Raw genomic sequence first — 16,546 nt, forward strand, 5'->3', positions numbered from 1 at the left:
TCTTTCATGTCCTTCCTTGTGTCCTATCTTCCTTCCTTCTTTCCGTGTCCTATCTCCATTCCTTGTGTCCACCCTTCCGTCCCATCCAGTCTCTGTTTTTGCAGTTAACATATTTAAAGCCTGTGCACTATAGAAATATCTACCATAAATGTATAGTTAATTTTAGTATTTTACATTTTATAATACATGACATATATGTAGGACCCCTAAAAGGAACGTGCAAAAATCTGTGCAATTTGACATTTATTTAATGAAACAAAACACACTGTTAAGACTTGAATTGATGGAAAATACCTTGAGGAGACAAGTATGAACACACCAGGTATAGACCCTTGAGAAGAAAGGTAAAGCAGCTGAACTCTCCAGGTGTGAGATGATCTGCAGATAAACATGACAGTGAAGTCTTTCTGTACCTTAAAAGACGATGAACAAACTCATGAAGTTGCCTGTATGCGATGATGATGATGAGCAGACACCAGAATGGGACTGCTTACTTGTTTTCAGCAGAAAATGTAACATGAATAACTTGTCTCAGATGAATGAAAGTATCAGCAGTAATGAAACCCTGCCATTAGTTTTTAAACATAATCATGAAAGTCAAACTTGTTTGTGGCAGTTCCAGTGTCATTTTTCCAGTTTTTGTGGATCTTAAAAGGAAAAATAAAAATAATTATTGCATACTCCCAGCTACCACATCGCTTACATGTGACCTTATTCTTTTTAATCAAATGAACTTGATATTAACTTAATGACCTGAAGTAGCTTATGAACGAACTGTCATCTGAGCGATACATTCACAGTCCGTGAGGAAAAATTCTCTCTTTTTCTGTAATAAAACAATATAAAAACTTTTTCACTTAAATATATTTTTTTTTAATTATGTTCTACCACAGTTCAAACTAAAACTCCCGAGCGCTGCGTCTCCCTGACTGTCTCTAAAGAAAGCAGTGATGCAACGACACGCTCTCGTTCCCGGGTAGGGGAAGAATACTAGACACTCTTTAAATAGTCTAAAACGTAGTGTTTTGATTCTACTCGTCAGTTTATGTCAAGTCCAATATATCTCAAAAACAGATTTTGAAAAATTCCTGTGAGTCAGTGTAAAAATTATTGTCGAGTTGAGGCAGCGGCTTTACATCAGGGCTAACGGAGTCCTATTGAAGCGATAAGAAGCCGTTATCTGTGTTGTCTTGCTGGTCTGATCGGCTGCTTTTTGAACTCTTGCTGGGATTTGGAGTGGTCGAATACTTAGGGGGGTATTTGATGAAGAGGCGGTCTTCCTCCTTTTTAATCCATCTCAGAAGCTTAGTGATGGCGGTGATGGCACAGGTCTTTGTCACCAGAGGACTGAAGCAGGTGTATAGTTCAAACTTGCTGGTCACCTAAAAAACATACAGATTTAATTGAAAAAGAGGAACAATCAGACATGTTCAAATCAGTAGCTTAAAGGTACGCTGTTGGGGATTTGGTAATGTCCTGTCTTGCCAAGTCAGATTACATTAATACTGACCACAAACACCAGGGAGAGGTTTACATATACTCATGGTCATTGATTTAGAGCCGTTTTAGACACATTAGAACCGTTCCTGCTCCAGTACCAATGCATCTAGAGAAATGTTTTGTAAGATGAGGTGAAGACTTAGCTGCTTTTCCACAATGACAACATGTATGTTTGTGCAGGTGAGGCCTTCAAACAGAAAAACACCATACCAACAGTCAAGCATGGTGGTGGCAGCATCATGGCGTGGGACTGTGCCTCCACCAGTGGTTCTGATGTTTTGCACAAAGTGGATGGTTGAAACTTGGACACAACTGATCCGAAACCCATATCCAAACTGGTTTTGGAATGAATAAATCAGGCTAATATTAAGCTACTGAAATGGTCTACCCAAATCTCAGTCCAGCGGTCTCCAGGTGTCCTGCAACTTTTAGATGGGTCCCTGGTCCAATACTCAACGGCTGAACTGGCTCCTCAGCATGCATTAATGTTCCACTGAGTCCTGCTAATGACGTCATCTTTGATTCGGGTGTGTTTAAACCAGGGGTAGAGAGCTACTATCCAGCATCTTTAAATGCATCCCTTCCCCAACACACCTAAAGTAAATGAATGCCTCGTTACCGGGCCTCTGCAGAGCTGAAGGACAAGCTGATGAGGGGAATCACCCATTTCATTAAGATCTACGGGATCTTTAGACAAAAAAAATAAATAAATTAACTTTAGGTGGTTTAAAACCTTTGCACAGTAATACATGTGCTATAACATCCTGCTACTTACCACTCGCTCCAGAAAATAATCCAGTGCCAAAATATTGATACAATTCCTATCAATGATGAATGTTCAAGCACTTATAAAAGCAAGGAAGGAAGAAATAGTCGAGAAGTCTTAAAAATAAAGCGATTTGAACAACGGTATCCATCTTCTAAAATTTATATATATTATGCATGACAACAACAAGACTGCAACCTAAAGCACAGCTCCTCACCCAGGCTAGGATGGTTTCCCTCTCAGCAACGTGATAGATGAGCTTGAGGGGTCGTGAGGTGCTGTGGATGCGGCTGTGCATGTAGCGATACAGATCCAGGAGCCGCATCTTCTCCTCTTCACTGCTGTATGGAGCCTCCATCTCTGGACTACAATCAGGTTCAACACACAAAGTCATATGAAACTCACGGACTCTTAATAACTACAGTTTCACGTCATACTAATAACACAACGTTACACATCAACAAGAAACAAAGCTTTAGAAATCGTTTGAGGCAAGGAGTTTTCCTAATTGTATGGTTCTAATTTCCTAGCCTTTAGCTTCTAACTACAGGTCCTTCTCAAAATATTAGCATATTGTGATAAAGTTCATTATTTTCCATAATGTAATGATGAAAATTTAACATTCATATATTTTAGATTCATTGCACACTAACTGAAATATTTCAGGTCTTTTATTGTCTTAATACGGATGATTTTGGCATACAGCTCATGAAAACCCAAAATTCCTATCTCACAAAATTAGCATATTTCATCCGACTAATAAAAGAAAAGTGTTTTTAATACAAAAAATGTCAACCTTCAAATAATCATGTACAGTTATGCACTCAATACTTGATCGGGAATCCTTTTGCAGAAATGACTGCTTCAATGCGGCGTGGCATGGAGGCAATCAGCCTGTGGCACTGCTGAGGTCTTATGGAGGCCCAGGATGCTTCGATAGCGGCCTTTAGCTCATCCAGAGTGTTGGGTCTTGAGTCTCTCAACGTTCTCTTCACAATATCCCACAGATTCTCTATGGGGTTCAGGTCAGGAGAGTTGGCAGGCCAATTGAGCACAGTGATACCATGGTCAGTAAACCATTTACCAGTGGTTTTGGCACTGTGAGCAGGTGCCAGGTCGTGCTGAAAAATGTAATCTTCATCTCCATAAAGCTTTTCAGCAGATGGAAGCATGAAGTGCTCCAAAATCTCCTGATAGCTAGCTGCATTGACCCTGCCCTTGATAAAACACAGTGGACCAACACCAGCAGCTGACACGGCACCCCAGACCATCACTGACTGTGGGTACTTGACACTGGACTTCTGGCATTTCCTTCTCCCCAGTCTTCCTCCAGACTCTGGCATCTTGATTTCCGAATGACATGCAGAATTTGCTTTCATCCGAAAAAAGTACTTTGGACCACTGAGCAACAGTCCAGTGCTGCTTCTCTGTAGCCCAGGTCAGACGCTTCTGCTGCTGTTTCTGGTTCAAAAGTGGCTTGACCTGGGGAATGCGGCACCTGTAGCCCATTTCCTGCACACGCCTGTGCACGGTGGCTCTGGATGTTTCTACTCCAGACTCAGTCCACTGCTTCTGCAGGTCCCCCAAGGTCTGGAATCGGCCCTTCTCCACAATCTTCCTCAGGGTCCGGTCACCTCTTCTCGTTGTGCAGCGTTTTCTGCCACACTTTTTCCTTCCCACAGACTTCCCACTGAGGTGCCTTGATACAGCACTCTGGGAACAGCCTATTCGTTCAGAAATTTCTTTCTGTGTCTTACCCTCTTGCATGAGGGTGTCAATAGTGGCCTTCTGGACAGCAGTCAGGTCGGCAGTCTTACCCATGATTGGGGTTTTGAGTGATGAACCAGGCTGGGAGTTTTAAAGGCCTCAGGAATCTTTTGCAGGTGTTTAGAGTTAACTCGTTGATTCAGATGATTAGGTTCATAGCTCGTTTAGAGACCCTTTTAATGATATGCTAATTTTGTGAGATAGGAATTTTGGGTTTTCATGAGCTGTATGCCAAAATCATCTGTATTAAGACAATAAAAGACCTGAAATATTTCAGTTAGTGTGCAATGAATCTAAAATATATGAATGTTAAATTTTCATCATTACATTATGGAAAATAATGAACTTTATCACAATATGCTAATATTTTGAGAAGGACCTGTATATTGGCTCACTCTATTCAGAAAGTCTCCTCCCAAAGTAACTCAAGTGAATCAGGACAAAATATATAATGTATCCAGAATAAAAACTACATTTATCAGCACATACCTGGTGAATTGAGTGAGCTGGCGGTGGTTGTCTGGCACGTCGAAGGGCTTGTACATGAAGTGCCTGAGGTCTGAGACCCCAACCTGGCTCACGCTGTAAGACTGAGCTTTGGCGATGAGGCTCAGGGAGTTCTGAGCCACCATGGCCTCCTCGATCTTCCTCTTGCACTCAGCTACGGCGTAAAAAGCCTCCTTGTCTGTGGAGAGCAGCAGCAAACAAACGGTACACTCCGGAGGGTCCAGGTAAGAGATGTATGCATAAAAGTAACAGTCAGGATTAAAGAGGGGCAGGCAGATCGGAGTCCAGATCTCCCCGGCCTGAAAAGCAGAAGAGGCTCCAATGAGGTTGAGCAGAAGGTGGACGTCAGCTGGTGCCAGCCTCGCGTCCTCGATCACGGTCTTCTCCTGGACGATGGTTAGCAGTTGGTTTTTGGCGATGAGGATGGAGAAAACCAGATTGGGGGTGATAGCTTTTTGCAGGATGCAGCTGAGGGAGTCCCTGAGAGAAGAAGCCAGAGGCAAGCAATGCACTGCTGCGAGCAGAAAGCTCGGGTCTGAATCCACCAGGTTGAGAAGGCCATCCAGGATCTTCTCTGAGCCTGCGAGGAGTCTCCTCAGATCATAGTTTTTCTTGTGCTCAAAGATACGGGATATGCTGGCCTGTGTGAGCATACTGATGATCTGGTAATACACATAGAGGAGTTCTCCACGCAGCTGCTGCTCAGACTGACGACTGCTGGAGACACACACCAGAACCAGGGGTCCTTTCTGTAGGAACACCACCGTGTGCTGATCTGATAGAATAGAGACAAAATATGGGAAAAATGTTAAAAATGCGATACTGAAAGCCTCAACAAACGTCTAAAGGCTTTTTAAAGGACTTATAAAAGTCTGATGCAATTTGTTAAATACGACCGTTGCACAAGTATTAACCTCAATTATATATTTTTTCACATTTTGTTATGTCATAACTATATGATTTAGTGTATTTTATTTGCACAAAGATACGTATAAATGTGAACTGGAAGGAAAACGCTGCATGATTTTCAAAAATTCACCATTGGAGCACATTTTACAAATGGGGATTTGTGGACTTTTAAGGTATAGCTGCCCTGTCAACACATCCCTCCCCTGAGCGGTGGATCTCTGCAGTTCCTCCAGAGTCACCTTGGCTCTATTGGCTGCTTCTTTAAGGAATGCTCTCCCGTCCAGCACAGTCGACAGGTTAGCAGTTGTACCAAACACTATTCTCAGATGAAGGATTGAACAGGGCTCTGTGAGATGAAGAAATCTTTGGATATTGTTTTATAATCTAACTGTGCTTTAAACGTCTCCACAACTTACTCCCTGATCTGTCTGATGTGCTCTTTGGTCTTCATGATGCTGCTTGTTCATTTATGTTCTCCAACAAACCTCTGAGGTCTTCACAGAACAGCTGTAGTTATACTGAGATTAAATTACACACAGAGGGTCTCAATTTACTTATTAGATGACTTCAGAAGACAAGCAGATGCTCTGGATTTTATTTTAGGATTTCGGAGTAAAGGGGTGAAGACTTTATAGATTTTTGTTTATGAAAAAACTGAAAACCATGCATCAGTTTTTTTTTCCCCACTTCATAGTTGTTACTTTAAATTGGCTTATCGCACAAAATCCCAATAAAATAAATAAAATACAATACTATAAAATACATAAAAGTTTGTGGTCTTACTGTGACAAACATTGTAAATAAAACTTTGTTAGTTTTGACAATAAAGACCTCTCAACACATTGGACGCAGTTTAAAATTCTGCCATTCAATTATGTATTGATATTTTTGGACTGCAGCATGAAAAATACTTCCTGTGTGTATTATTCCCCTCCGCGGTAGTTTTAGAAATTAGCTTCATTATGTGGCTATGACCTCAAATATAAAATAATCAAATATAAAGATCCGGATGTGCCTCTATATCAATACAATTACAAATAGCTACTATCATCTTTAGACCAAGTGAATGTAAACATTAATAATGCAGATGCAACTACTAGAGTTAACGCAGATTTAGCATGAAAGTCAAGCTCTCACCTGAATACACTGAGCGGATGATGTTATCCCCACTTTGGACAAAAGACACCAGCGCCATCATGACGCCCATTGTGGAAGAAAGAGCCTCTTCGCTGCCATATCGGGAATAAATGGGCTTTCCAGCTTCACTCAGTACAAAAACATGCTTCCTGTGTTGCCGCCAGCTGTCAGCTGTAACATCCTCATCACGGTGACTTGTAAACGAAGGAGACTCCTGGATTCCCGCCTCCAGTAAAGGAGAGGATCTCCCCTTTACGCCTATACCTTGCTCTTCCAGCTTGGCCTTGGCCAGCATTGTAACAACAAACTCCCCCGACTCGCCCTGATCGTTGTCGATGCCGGCATCCTCAGTTCCTCTGTCAGCTGGGTGGGCCGGCAGATTGTTCTGACGACCCGAATCTTGTGACACCAACTCTGTTCCCAGGTTGGAAGGAGGTGCTGCATCCAGACCGGAATCCTCTGCTGTAACATCAGACAGCTGCAAACTGGCAGGCTCGCTTCTGTTAATGCTGGTGCAAGCATCCGTCACCACTGGGTCGGGAAACATGTGGTTCCCCAGGAGACAGAGAGAAGTGGCCAGGGTATCTGCTACAATGAAAGCAAAACTAAATTATGAAATAAATCATGAAAAGTTACAACCGAGAGCAAACGAGCCTCAATGAGAAGTGAGAAAATAAATATTTGGATGGCAACTTCTAGCTCAAGTGTTTAAAAATAACATGCACTGAATTTGTGATACAGATAATGTTCTTTTATATACATTGTTGGAAAGTCTTTATAATCAGTCATAAAATAACAGCCATTTGTAATTTTCAAGCTTCATTGCAGCTAGCTACTTGTTGTTTAAAGTCCGTTCTTTAGTTTTGTCTTCAACGGGAACAGATATATTCTGTGTTTTTGTACATTTGGGATGCTTTTGCAAATGAAGTTATGGATGCATTTGTCTGTATCTGTACAGAAAACCTATTCAAATCAATTCAGAATACATTCACCCACTTCTGACTAATCATCAGTAAAAAATTGTGATCCCAGTGTTCAGGAAGCAAAGTCTGTTTTGTTTTTTAATCTCCAAATCAACTTGTAACTTGTAATGAATTAGATTAATTCTCTTCTGGATCAACCTTTCATGGAATAATAAGATGATGTGTGAACCTTTCAGAGAGGTTTTTTCCTTTTCGTGTTTATTGTAAGACCTTTTTGTAAATAATGGAAATGATCCCACACTGACCCTCTAAAGTATTAATAGGTTTTATGTTGCACAGTAAACTTAAATCTAAAAATAAACAATAAATTCAGTCATTTCTAGGAATATTGATGGCTGTGTAATAGATGTTTTCTTATTCTAGCAAAAAAAAAAAAGTTACTTTGTCACGATCCTAATTATGATGCTGATTTCAAACAGCTTCCAAAGCATCACAAGGTAAAGTGATGGCAACCCTTCCAGCTGTTTATAATTTCAAAATATAACATAATGTAAAGAAAGGATTACAGTGGAACAAAAGTGACCAATTCCAAAAAATACATAAGTCTTTACCAAATTATAATATTCAATGTGTATTAAGTTAAACATTATTTAATATGAAAATCTAAAATGAAAATACAACTACTTTCTTTTTTATTTACATTTCAATAATTTGTGGTACATTAATATAGCTGCTCGTTTTTATATAAATTTTTATTTATAGCTTAGTTCATGTCACTTTTGGCCATCGATGAAGTTTTAGCCCCGATGAAATAAAACATGTTTTAAATTACATGTCCACCTATCTGTATAGCAATGCACTTCTGCATTGGATATGCAATGGGTATCAATATCTATGATAATAATAATATTACCTATGAATATCTAAAGCCTAATAAGAGCTACAACATTTAATTTACCTTTGAGATTAATAAAGTATTTTTGAATTGAATTAAAGAAGCCTGCAAATTTGACTACAATTTGCAAAACAAAAGCTGGGTCATTGTAGATTCTGCTCAGAATGAACTCATATTTACCAGGTGGATTACTCTCTGATGGAGGTGTCTTCACTGCCTGTGCCTCTCGGTCTTGATAATGGTCTACCTCCATGATACCATCCCAGTCACTAGAAATAAATAATACAATCCACATTCAGGTTTGTGATTGAAGGACATTTACACTGAAATGTATGAACCTCGAATCCCTCCGATATGAGAGCATTTAACCAAAGGTCACATAATAACAGAGGAGAGCAACACCTCCTGGACACTAAATAGACACTGAAATTCAAATCTGATTCCAGCTTCATCAGCCGATCTAATGTTACACACCAACAGAGGTCGGTAAGACGAAGAGAGGGCGAGGGGGAGCTAACGCTTGTTTTTAAATAAGTTTCTCAACAGTAAGCACCGCCATACCTGCTACCACAAATACGTTTAATGCATTTAGCCTCTTTATAATGACAAATGTGCGGCGGTGAATCCCAACACAACTCAGCAAAAGACTTGCTGTAGAGACGAAGCTAACAGCCCGCTGCTAACAAGCGAAATATACACAGATGCATTTCATGGCCTCGGCTTAAACGAGCTCCTCTTCTTAAATAAGACAAACAAACATAAACAACAAAACTTACGTTTGTAAAATGTCAAAACGTTGCCTTTAAAAATTGCAATTTGCTACATTGAGTTTTGTCTGCAGCCCGGTTGCCAATGAGCTGTCAAGAATTAGAAGCCGAAAACAATCTTGCTCTTACAACAGAGGACTTCCGGAATTGATGATGACGGGTTAAGCTGGCCAATCAGGATTCCGGACGGAGCCCGGTTAGTCCCGCCCCCTCAGGAAATCAAAGCCGTTGGTGGTTCAAGTTGTACCAGGTGGCCATATGCAGAATTTACTGCGTTAAGACCATTTCTGAAGGCACTAACTTGTTTAACTGGTTTCACATTGAGCACTTTAGGCATTTTTTTAGAGTTCTCTAGTGAGCCAACAATACATTTCTTAGGCTTGTTATTTATTAACTGTGTAGCAATTGGGCTAAACTGTATAATAAAAATATAAAATTTGTAAATATATTGTGGAATTCCTCTGACATACTAATTTGCTCTTGGAGTAACTATAAGGTGTATTGGAGGCACACTGTACAATGTGGTGGCTGTGGCATCTTGCAGTTGTAAGGTTGTAGGTTACAGCTTCCTTCTGTCTAATTTTGATGTGTCCTTGGGCAAGGCACTTAACCCCAAGTTGCCTACCGATCTTCGTATTAGTGTATGCATGTGTGTGCATGTGTGGGGGAAAGGGGAGAATCGTGAAGGAAGGGTCAGGAAAGGTCAGGTTTTCTTGGTTAACATATGGAAGATAGTTGGTTATATGTTGAAATTTATTTGTGGAAAGTCTTCCATACAGCGCTGCAAATAAGCATTTAACTCTTTATAGATTTCTTCTGCTATGGCACTAAAATGCTTCAGATCATCAGCATAACTTTAATATCATACAAAGATAACCAGAGACAAAAGAAAAAACAGTTTTCAGGTCATAATGTCGTTTATCAAAGCAAAAAAGCTATAGTACAAACACAAACTAACACTGTGAAAATATAACTTCTCCCCTTTGTTAATTCATGATTTAACTGTGATTAACCACTTTTTTGTGAGGGTTAGTTGAACTTTACAAGCCACACCCAGGTTGGACTACCGCCCAGACAGCTGGGAACACAACAAATCACATTAGAATAGTATCGAATAATATTACAGGGAACGGAAAGCCATAAAACACAGACATAAAAGATTTGGGAATGACTATACTTCCGCCATAGGATATTCCTGCTTGGAATTTCACTGGGCCAATAGTAAACTGAATCTGCCAAGCAAACTTAAAAAGAAGACCAAACTTTCAAACAGAATGGGCTATATAAGAACTCTATACCATCTGATATATATTCTCAAATACTGATCTAAGGATCCTGAAATAGCATGCATTAAAGCAGCTTCCTAAATTCAACAATACACTTTAGCTGTAAAAAACAGAACAACTAACCATTTATTTGTCTATACAACATGACTTATGGGAATATTGCTATGCTCGGTTAATGGTAAAATTGAGAACAATTGAGAACAGCAGCTGACAGCTTTTGAGCACCCCAAAGCATAGAAATGTGAAAATCGCAGACAAGACGGAGAATATTCTTGGAGAATATTGCAGATGCACTTCCAGCTACACAATGTAGGTCTGAAATTTCAACCAAACACTGACAGCATAGGAAATACAGAAATTATATTATGCAAAGCAGACGTCAAGACCTCCATCATATTCTAAAGACAGGACAAGAATGCTGGGGCATCAATGATAAAGAAGGCAAATTTTTAATAATTAAAAACATTTAGGTACAAGTCAAGTATGAGGTATGAATCAGAATAATTACTAGACTCAGGATAGGAGAGATGGGATTGAACAACACACCTGGCAACCGGCAAACATTAACCTTGGTGATGTTCATACATCAAATAACCAGAAACAATTAAACATGTAGATTATTACTGGAATATAACAGTTGACAAAAGAAAAGGAATATAACAGTTGCACAAAAGAAAGAGTAGAATTATTAGAACTGATAAAGAGCATTACATTGTAATGTTTCGGTCCACAAGTGTTCTCAAACTGTAATGTCTGTTAATTACATGCGCATCTCAATACATTTGAATTTCATCAAAGGGCAATTAACTTCACTTAAGTGAAACTATATATATAGTCAGTCAGTCATTTTCTACCGCTTATTCCAGAGTGGGTTGCGGGGGAGCTGGTGCCTATCTCCAGCAGTCTATGGGCGAGAGGCGGGGTACACCCTGGACAAGTCGCCAGTCCATCGCAGGGCAACACACAAACAACCATGCACACACTCATTCATACACCTAAGGGCAATTTAGAGTTACCAATTAACCTAACAGGCATGTCTTTGGACTGTGGGAGGAAGCCGGAATACCCGGTGAGAACCCACGCATGCACGGGGAGAACATGCAAACTCCATGCAGAAAGACCCCCCGCTGGCTTCAAAACTATGAATTAACACATGTGGAATTATATACTGAACAAAAAATGTGAAACAACTGAAAATATGTCTTATATTCTAGGTTCTTCAAAGTAGCCACCTTTTGCTTTGATTACTGCTCTGCACACTCTTGGCATTCTGTTGATGAGCTTCAAGAGGAAGTCACCTGAAATGGTTTTAACTTCACAGGTGCCCTGTCAGGTTTCATAAGTGGGATTTCAAGCCTTATAAATGGGGTTGGGACCATCAGTTGTGTTGTGCAGGAGGTGGATACAGTACACAGCTGATAGTCCTACTGAATAGACTGTTAGAATTTGTATTATGGCAAGAAAAAAGCAGCTAAGTAAAGAAAAACGAGTGGCCATCATTACTTTAAGAAATGAAGGTCAGTCAGTCCGAACAATTGGGAAAACTTTGAAAGTGTCCATAAGTGCAGTCGCAAAAACCATCAAGCGCTACAAAGAAACTGGCTCACATGATGACCGCTCCAGGAAAGGAAGACCAAGAGTCACCTCTGCTGTGGACGATAAGTTCATCCAAGTCACCAGCCTCAGAAATCGCAGGTTAACAGCAGCTCAGATTAGAGAACAGGTCAATGCCACACAGAGTTCTAGCAGCAAACACATCTCTAGAACAACTGTTAAGAGGAGACTGTGTGAATCAGGCCTTCATGGTAAAATAGCTGCTAGGAAACCACTGCTGAGGACAGGCAACAAGCAGAAGAGACTTGTTTGGGCTAAAGAACACAAGGAATGGACATTAGACCAGTGGAAATCTGTGCTTTGCTCTGATGAGTCCAAGTTTGAGATCTTTGGTTCCAACCACCGTGTCTTTGTGCGGTGCAGAAGAGGTGAACGGATGGACTCTACATGCCTGGTTCCCACCGTGAAGCATGGAGGAGGAGGTGTGATGGTGTGGGGGTGCTTTGCTGGTGACACTGTTGGGGATTTATTCAAAATTGAAGACATACTGAACCAGCATGGCTACCACAGCATCTTGCAGCGGCATGCTATTCCATCCTGTTTGCGTTTAGTTGGACCATCATTTATTTTTCAACAGGACAATGACCCCAAACACACCTCCAGGCTGTGTAAGGGCTATTTGACCAAGAAGGAGAGTGATGTGGTGCTGCGCCAGATGACCTGGCCTCCACAGTCACCGGACCTGAAACCACTCAAGATGGTTTGGGGTGAGCTGGACCGCAGAGTGAAGGCAAAAGGGCCAACAAGTGCTAAGCATCTCTGGGAACTCCTTCAAGACTGTTGGAAATCCATTTCAGGTGACTACCTCTTGAAGCTCATCAACAGAATGCCAAGAGTGTACGGAGCAGTAATCAAAGCAAAAGGTGGCTACTTTGAAGAACCTAGAATATAAGACATATTTTCAGTTGTTTCACACTTTTTTGTTCAGTATATAATTCCACATGTGTTAATTCATAGTTTTGATGCCTTCAGTGTGAAGCTACAATATTCATAGTAATGAAAATAAAGAAAACTCTTTGAATGAGAAGGTGTGTCCAGACTTTTGGTCTGTACTGTATATATATATATATATGTATATATATATATATATACATATATATACTGTGTCTGGTTCAGTGGTTCAGGTGTGGCTTAGTGGAAGAAATGCAACAGATGCAGCATGGGCGCTGACTTTCCCCCAACTCTTGAATGGACTCTGCTTCATAATCCTACCAAGGCTTCCCCATATCGGTGTTGCTTGTGTGGTGGTTTTTCTTCCACTAAATTTTCCATTAATATGGATTGATGTTTTGGTGTTAAAAATCCTTTATTTTACTGGATTCTAACTTTCAGAGAAAATTAATGTTGGGTTTTTTATTTGGTGTAAGTCACAATAATCAAAATTAACAAATAATGCTATAATAAATGTAATAATGAAATTTAAAGAAATTAAGCTAAACAATAAATACCAGACAAAATCGCCTAAGATATATCGCGCTGTGAGCAATAAATCGATGTAGTATAAATGAGTTTCAGTTTTTCAACTGAGTTACTGAAAAGAAATAAACTTTCAGATGACATTCTAATTTACTGGTCATCTACAATTCAACACTCTAGTCCAGTAGGTGGCGGTACTGCACCTTTACGACAGTTACCAACTGCTAAAAAACACCAGAAGAATGTTCTCCCTCGTAAACAGAGCTAACCGTGGAGGTACAGATAATATCCTGCCCAATCAAAGTGATGCTTCTAATTGATTAAATAAACCACGGACCCCCTTCTTCTTCTGGCATTAACCGTATAAGAGGACAGTATGGAGGAGTCATGGGATTTTGAGTTTCTGTCCCGCATCGCTGACAGTTGCTTGTCGTTTATCTCCGAGTTTGTTGACGATTGGCTCGCCAACGACATGAGGGTCTCTATATTTAAAATCCTGCTCAGCTGGCTGATTTTTAGTCTAATCGCCATTCACTTTGCTTGGAAAGTCTACGGGAACACGGTGAACGACATGTATTACCGACAAGGTGGGTGTATTTCGTCCCGGACAGGGACACTTTGCTGCGTGAATCCCTGCTAGCCACGTTAGCAAACTCTGTGTTTTCTTGTGTGCGTTTGCATTCAGGGACTGGACAAAACGGAGCAACACCCGAGGCAGCTACTCACCTGGGCAGATGGTGGGTGTCCGATGTTGGAAGTACTTGTCTGCCTTTGCCAAATAGCTTCAGTTTAATTAGATACATTTAGTCAAGAGGTTAAGTTTGTTTCCATGGTGATAGCCCGCTTTAATGTGGGGTTGTTGTTTTGTATCTTCTGTTATCTTGTAGGGAGAGTAAAGCTGGAGACCCTCCGAAGAGCCATCGGGATTAAAGGAACACTCATCTTTAAAACTGGGCTGGATGTTTTTACATCAGAGACACTAAATGAACATAAACAGTTTGGATCATTTGTAAATGTGAACATCCATCAGTTTTCCAGCACTGGCCACAGAACAGGACACTCTCTGCGGGAAGGACTGAAATAAATTGTGTTGTCAAAATGGACTATCGTGGCAGCAGCAGTGAAGGTATAAAATAACTGTTATATCACTTAAAACGCTACACATAACAGGAAACTATATTTGTATGGTGCAACAAATGTATTCTAGAAGTTTGGGCTCACAGTCAAATATACTTTTTTATGAATCATCCTGGCATTAGTGGAGCTGGATGAGTAGTGACAGCATATGCTGTGTGTAAATAGTTATAGCAGTATTACTATTGAGCAACAGATGTGGCCAGTTTTATTTATGCAATTTGATACATAAATGATCGTGTGTAAACCACTGCTTAAATGATTTTTAGTTGCACCTTACACCATTTCATGTTTTTGAAGGATTACAACAACAAACCTCCGTGTACTTTATTCAGATCTCATATGATATACCAATACAAACTAATTATAAACTGGAAGGAAAATAATGCATGGTTTTTATTTTTTTCTACAAATATTTTTCAGCCTCTAGGTGCTAGGTACAGTTACAAGTCGCTCTGTTCATCTAAAGACTGACATTTTTGCTCATTATTCTTCGTTCAAGCTCACTGACCAAATGAAGAGCATCTGTGAATGTCAATTTAAGAGTTTTTCCACTGATTCTCAAATGGATTTAAGTTTGGACTTTGACTGGGCCATTCTAACACATAAATATCATTTGCCCTGTAATTAGCTGCATACATGTTTCTATCATCTCTTAACTAGCTTTCCTGTCCCCGGTGAAGAAAAGTTTTCCCAAAACATGATGCTGCCACCACCATGTTTCAACATGGGGATATTGCATTTAAGGTGAGGTGCAGTGTTAGTTTTATACCACGCATTTTGTATATAAGCCAAAAATAGGTCTAATCTTAACACTTTCACATTTGCTGTGTCCTCTTCGTGACTTGTGGAAAACTTTAAAATGGACCCCGTGTTTGTTTTCTTTCAACAATATCTTTTGTCATTCTGACAAAGAGCAGATTTGTGGTGGGGTACAGTTAATTTAAAAACTCGTTATTTAGAATTTGGGAACATTTATAGCCTAACACTGCTTAAAACTTTTCTACAACGTTCTCCCTGACCTCTCTGCTTGGTTCCTTGTCCTCCATGGTCCTGTTTGCTCACTAATGTTCTCAAACAATCCTCTGAGGTCTTCACAGGACAGCTGAGATGAACTGAGATGAAATAATACACAGAGGCGGACTCTATTAACTAAGAAGATGAGTTCTGAATGAAATTTGTTGATTTTATTTAGATGCATCAGAATAAAGACGGCTGAATAAAAACGAAGACCACACTTTTCACATTTTTATTAGTAAAACAATTTTTTAAAAAAACACTACTTTGTGTTGGGCTGACATAGGATTCCAATGAATTACACAGATTGTTGTTGTATGAAAGAATTTGAAGTTCAAGAGGAGCAAATGTTTTTGAGAGGCACAGTTTGCTGTATATAAATAGTTTGGTGATTGCTTCTGTGAGAGTTAGTAATTTCTTAAACGATACTCCTGTTGTGTTTATTTTTTAACAGCCCTTTTCAGTGAAAAGGTTTTTTTTTCTAACAGTCTTACTTAGTTTCCACTCCAAGTAGTAAACACATGGAAAATAAGTTGTTTACATCCCCTGTTTGTTCACTGACCATTATTTTCCCAGTGGTAGTCCAGAGCAATCGGCCATTGAGTTTACAACCTAATCAAAGTAAAAATGTATGGAAAATATTAAATAAGTGCACAACCATAATTTGAATTTGGCGATGTTGAATCAAAAGCAATTTCATCTTTAATGATAAACATGAGGGCAAAATGAGGTCAAAATAATATTTAATAATTTAATGTACCATCTTGCTGTGAAATGTAAAGCTATATTACATTCACCAGGAAAACACAAAAAAAATGAGAAAGCGTGTTATGTAGGTCAAAGGTTTTATAGTAAAAATGGCTGGAATTCATTATACTAAAAAGCTATTTTTTTTTAAATGTTATGTT

At 39.7% G+C, this 16,546-nt stretch overlaps 2 protein-coding genes across 5 annotated transcripts; one reads left to right on the forward strand and one right to left on the reverse strand.

Moving 5' to 3' along the window:
- Positions 1-230: 230 nt before the first annotated feature.
- mon1bb (MON1 secretory trafficking family member Bb) lies at positions 231-14,349 on the reverse strand. Of its 4 annotated transcripts, none has more exons than XM_047347027.1 (6): positions 14,214-14,349; positions 8,585-8,673; positions 6,587-7,171; positions 4,523-5,315; positions 2,484-2,631; positions 231-1,382 (listed from the first exon to the last, which is right to left on the reverse strand). In XM_047347027.1, exons 1-6 carry the CDS (start codon positions 14,288-14,290, stop codon positions 1,155-1,157), a joined length of 1,920 nt encoding a protein of 639 aa, XP_047202983.1. In that variant the 5' UTR covers positions 14,291-14,349; the 3' UTR covers positions 231-1,154. The 4 variants fall into 4 exon arrangements, with proteins under 4 accessions (XP_047202983.1, XP_047202982.1, XP_047202985.1 ...); XM_047347026.1 differs by having other exon boundaries at positions 6,587-7,174; XM_047347029.1 differs by lacking the exon at positions 14,214-14,349 and adding an exon at positions 9,181-9,314.
- Positions 13,715-15,007, forward strand: tcta (T cell leukemia translocation altered). The gene is made up of 3 exons (XM_047347035.1): positions 13,715-14,074; positions 14,173-14,224; positions 14,375-15,007. The coding sequence occupies exons 1-3, from the start codon at positions 13,864-13,866 to the stop codon at positions 14,415-14,417; spliced, it is 306 nt and encodes a 101-aa protein (XP_047202991.1). The 5' UTR covers positions 13,715-13,863; the 3' UTR covers positions 14,418-15,007.
- The last annotated feature ends 1,539 nt before the right edge of the window (positions 15,008-16,546 follow it).

The sequence above is a fragment of the Girardinichthys multiradiatus genome, chromosome 20 (assembly GCF_021462225.1).
Source record: "Girardinichthys multiradiatus isolate DD_20200921_A chromosome 20, DD_fGirMul_XY1, whole genome shotgun sequence".
Lineage (NCBI taxonomy): Eukaryota > Metazoa > Chordata > Actinopteri > Cyprinodontiformes > Goodeidae > Girardinichthys > Girardinichthys multiradiatus.

Bases quoted from the DNA above. Each gene is read 5' to 3' on its own strand.
- tcta (XM_047347035.1), top strand. From the start codon at position 13,864: ATGGAGGAGTCATGGGATTTTGAGTTTCTGTCCCGCATCGCTGACAGT. The intron at 14,075-14,172 runs GTGGGTGTATTT...GTTTGCATTCAG, and splicing joins CGACATGTATTACCGACAAG to GGACTGGACAAAACGGAGCA. The intron at 14,225-14,374 runs GTGGGTGTCCGA...GTTATCTTGTAG, and splicing joins GCTACTCACCTGGGCAGATG to GGAGAGTAAAGCTGGAGACC.
- mon1bb (XM_047347026.1), bottom strand. From the start codon at position 14,290: ATGTATCTAATTAAACTGAAGCTATTTGGCAAAGGCAGACAAGTACTT. The intron at 2,632-4,522 runs GTATGTGCTGAT...ACCTGATTGTAG, and splicing joins CAGCTCACTCAATTCACCAG to TCCAGAGATGGAGGCTCCAT. The intron at 1,383-2,483 runs GTGAGGAGCTGT...TATGTTTTTTAG, and splicing joins GGGAAACCATCCTAGCCTGG to GTGACCAGCAAGTTTGAACT.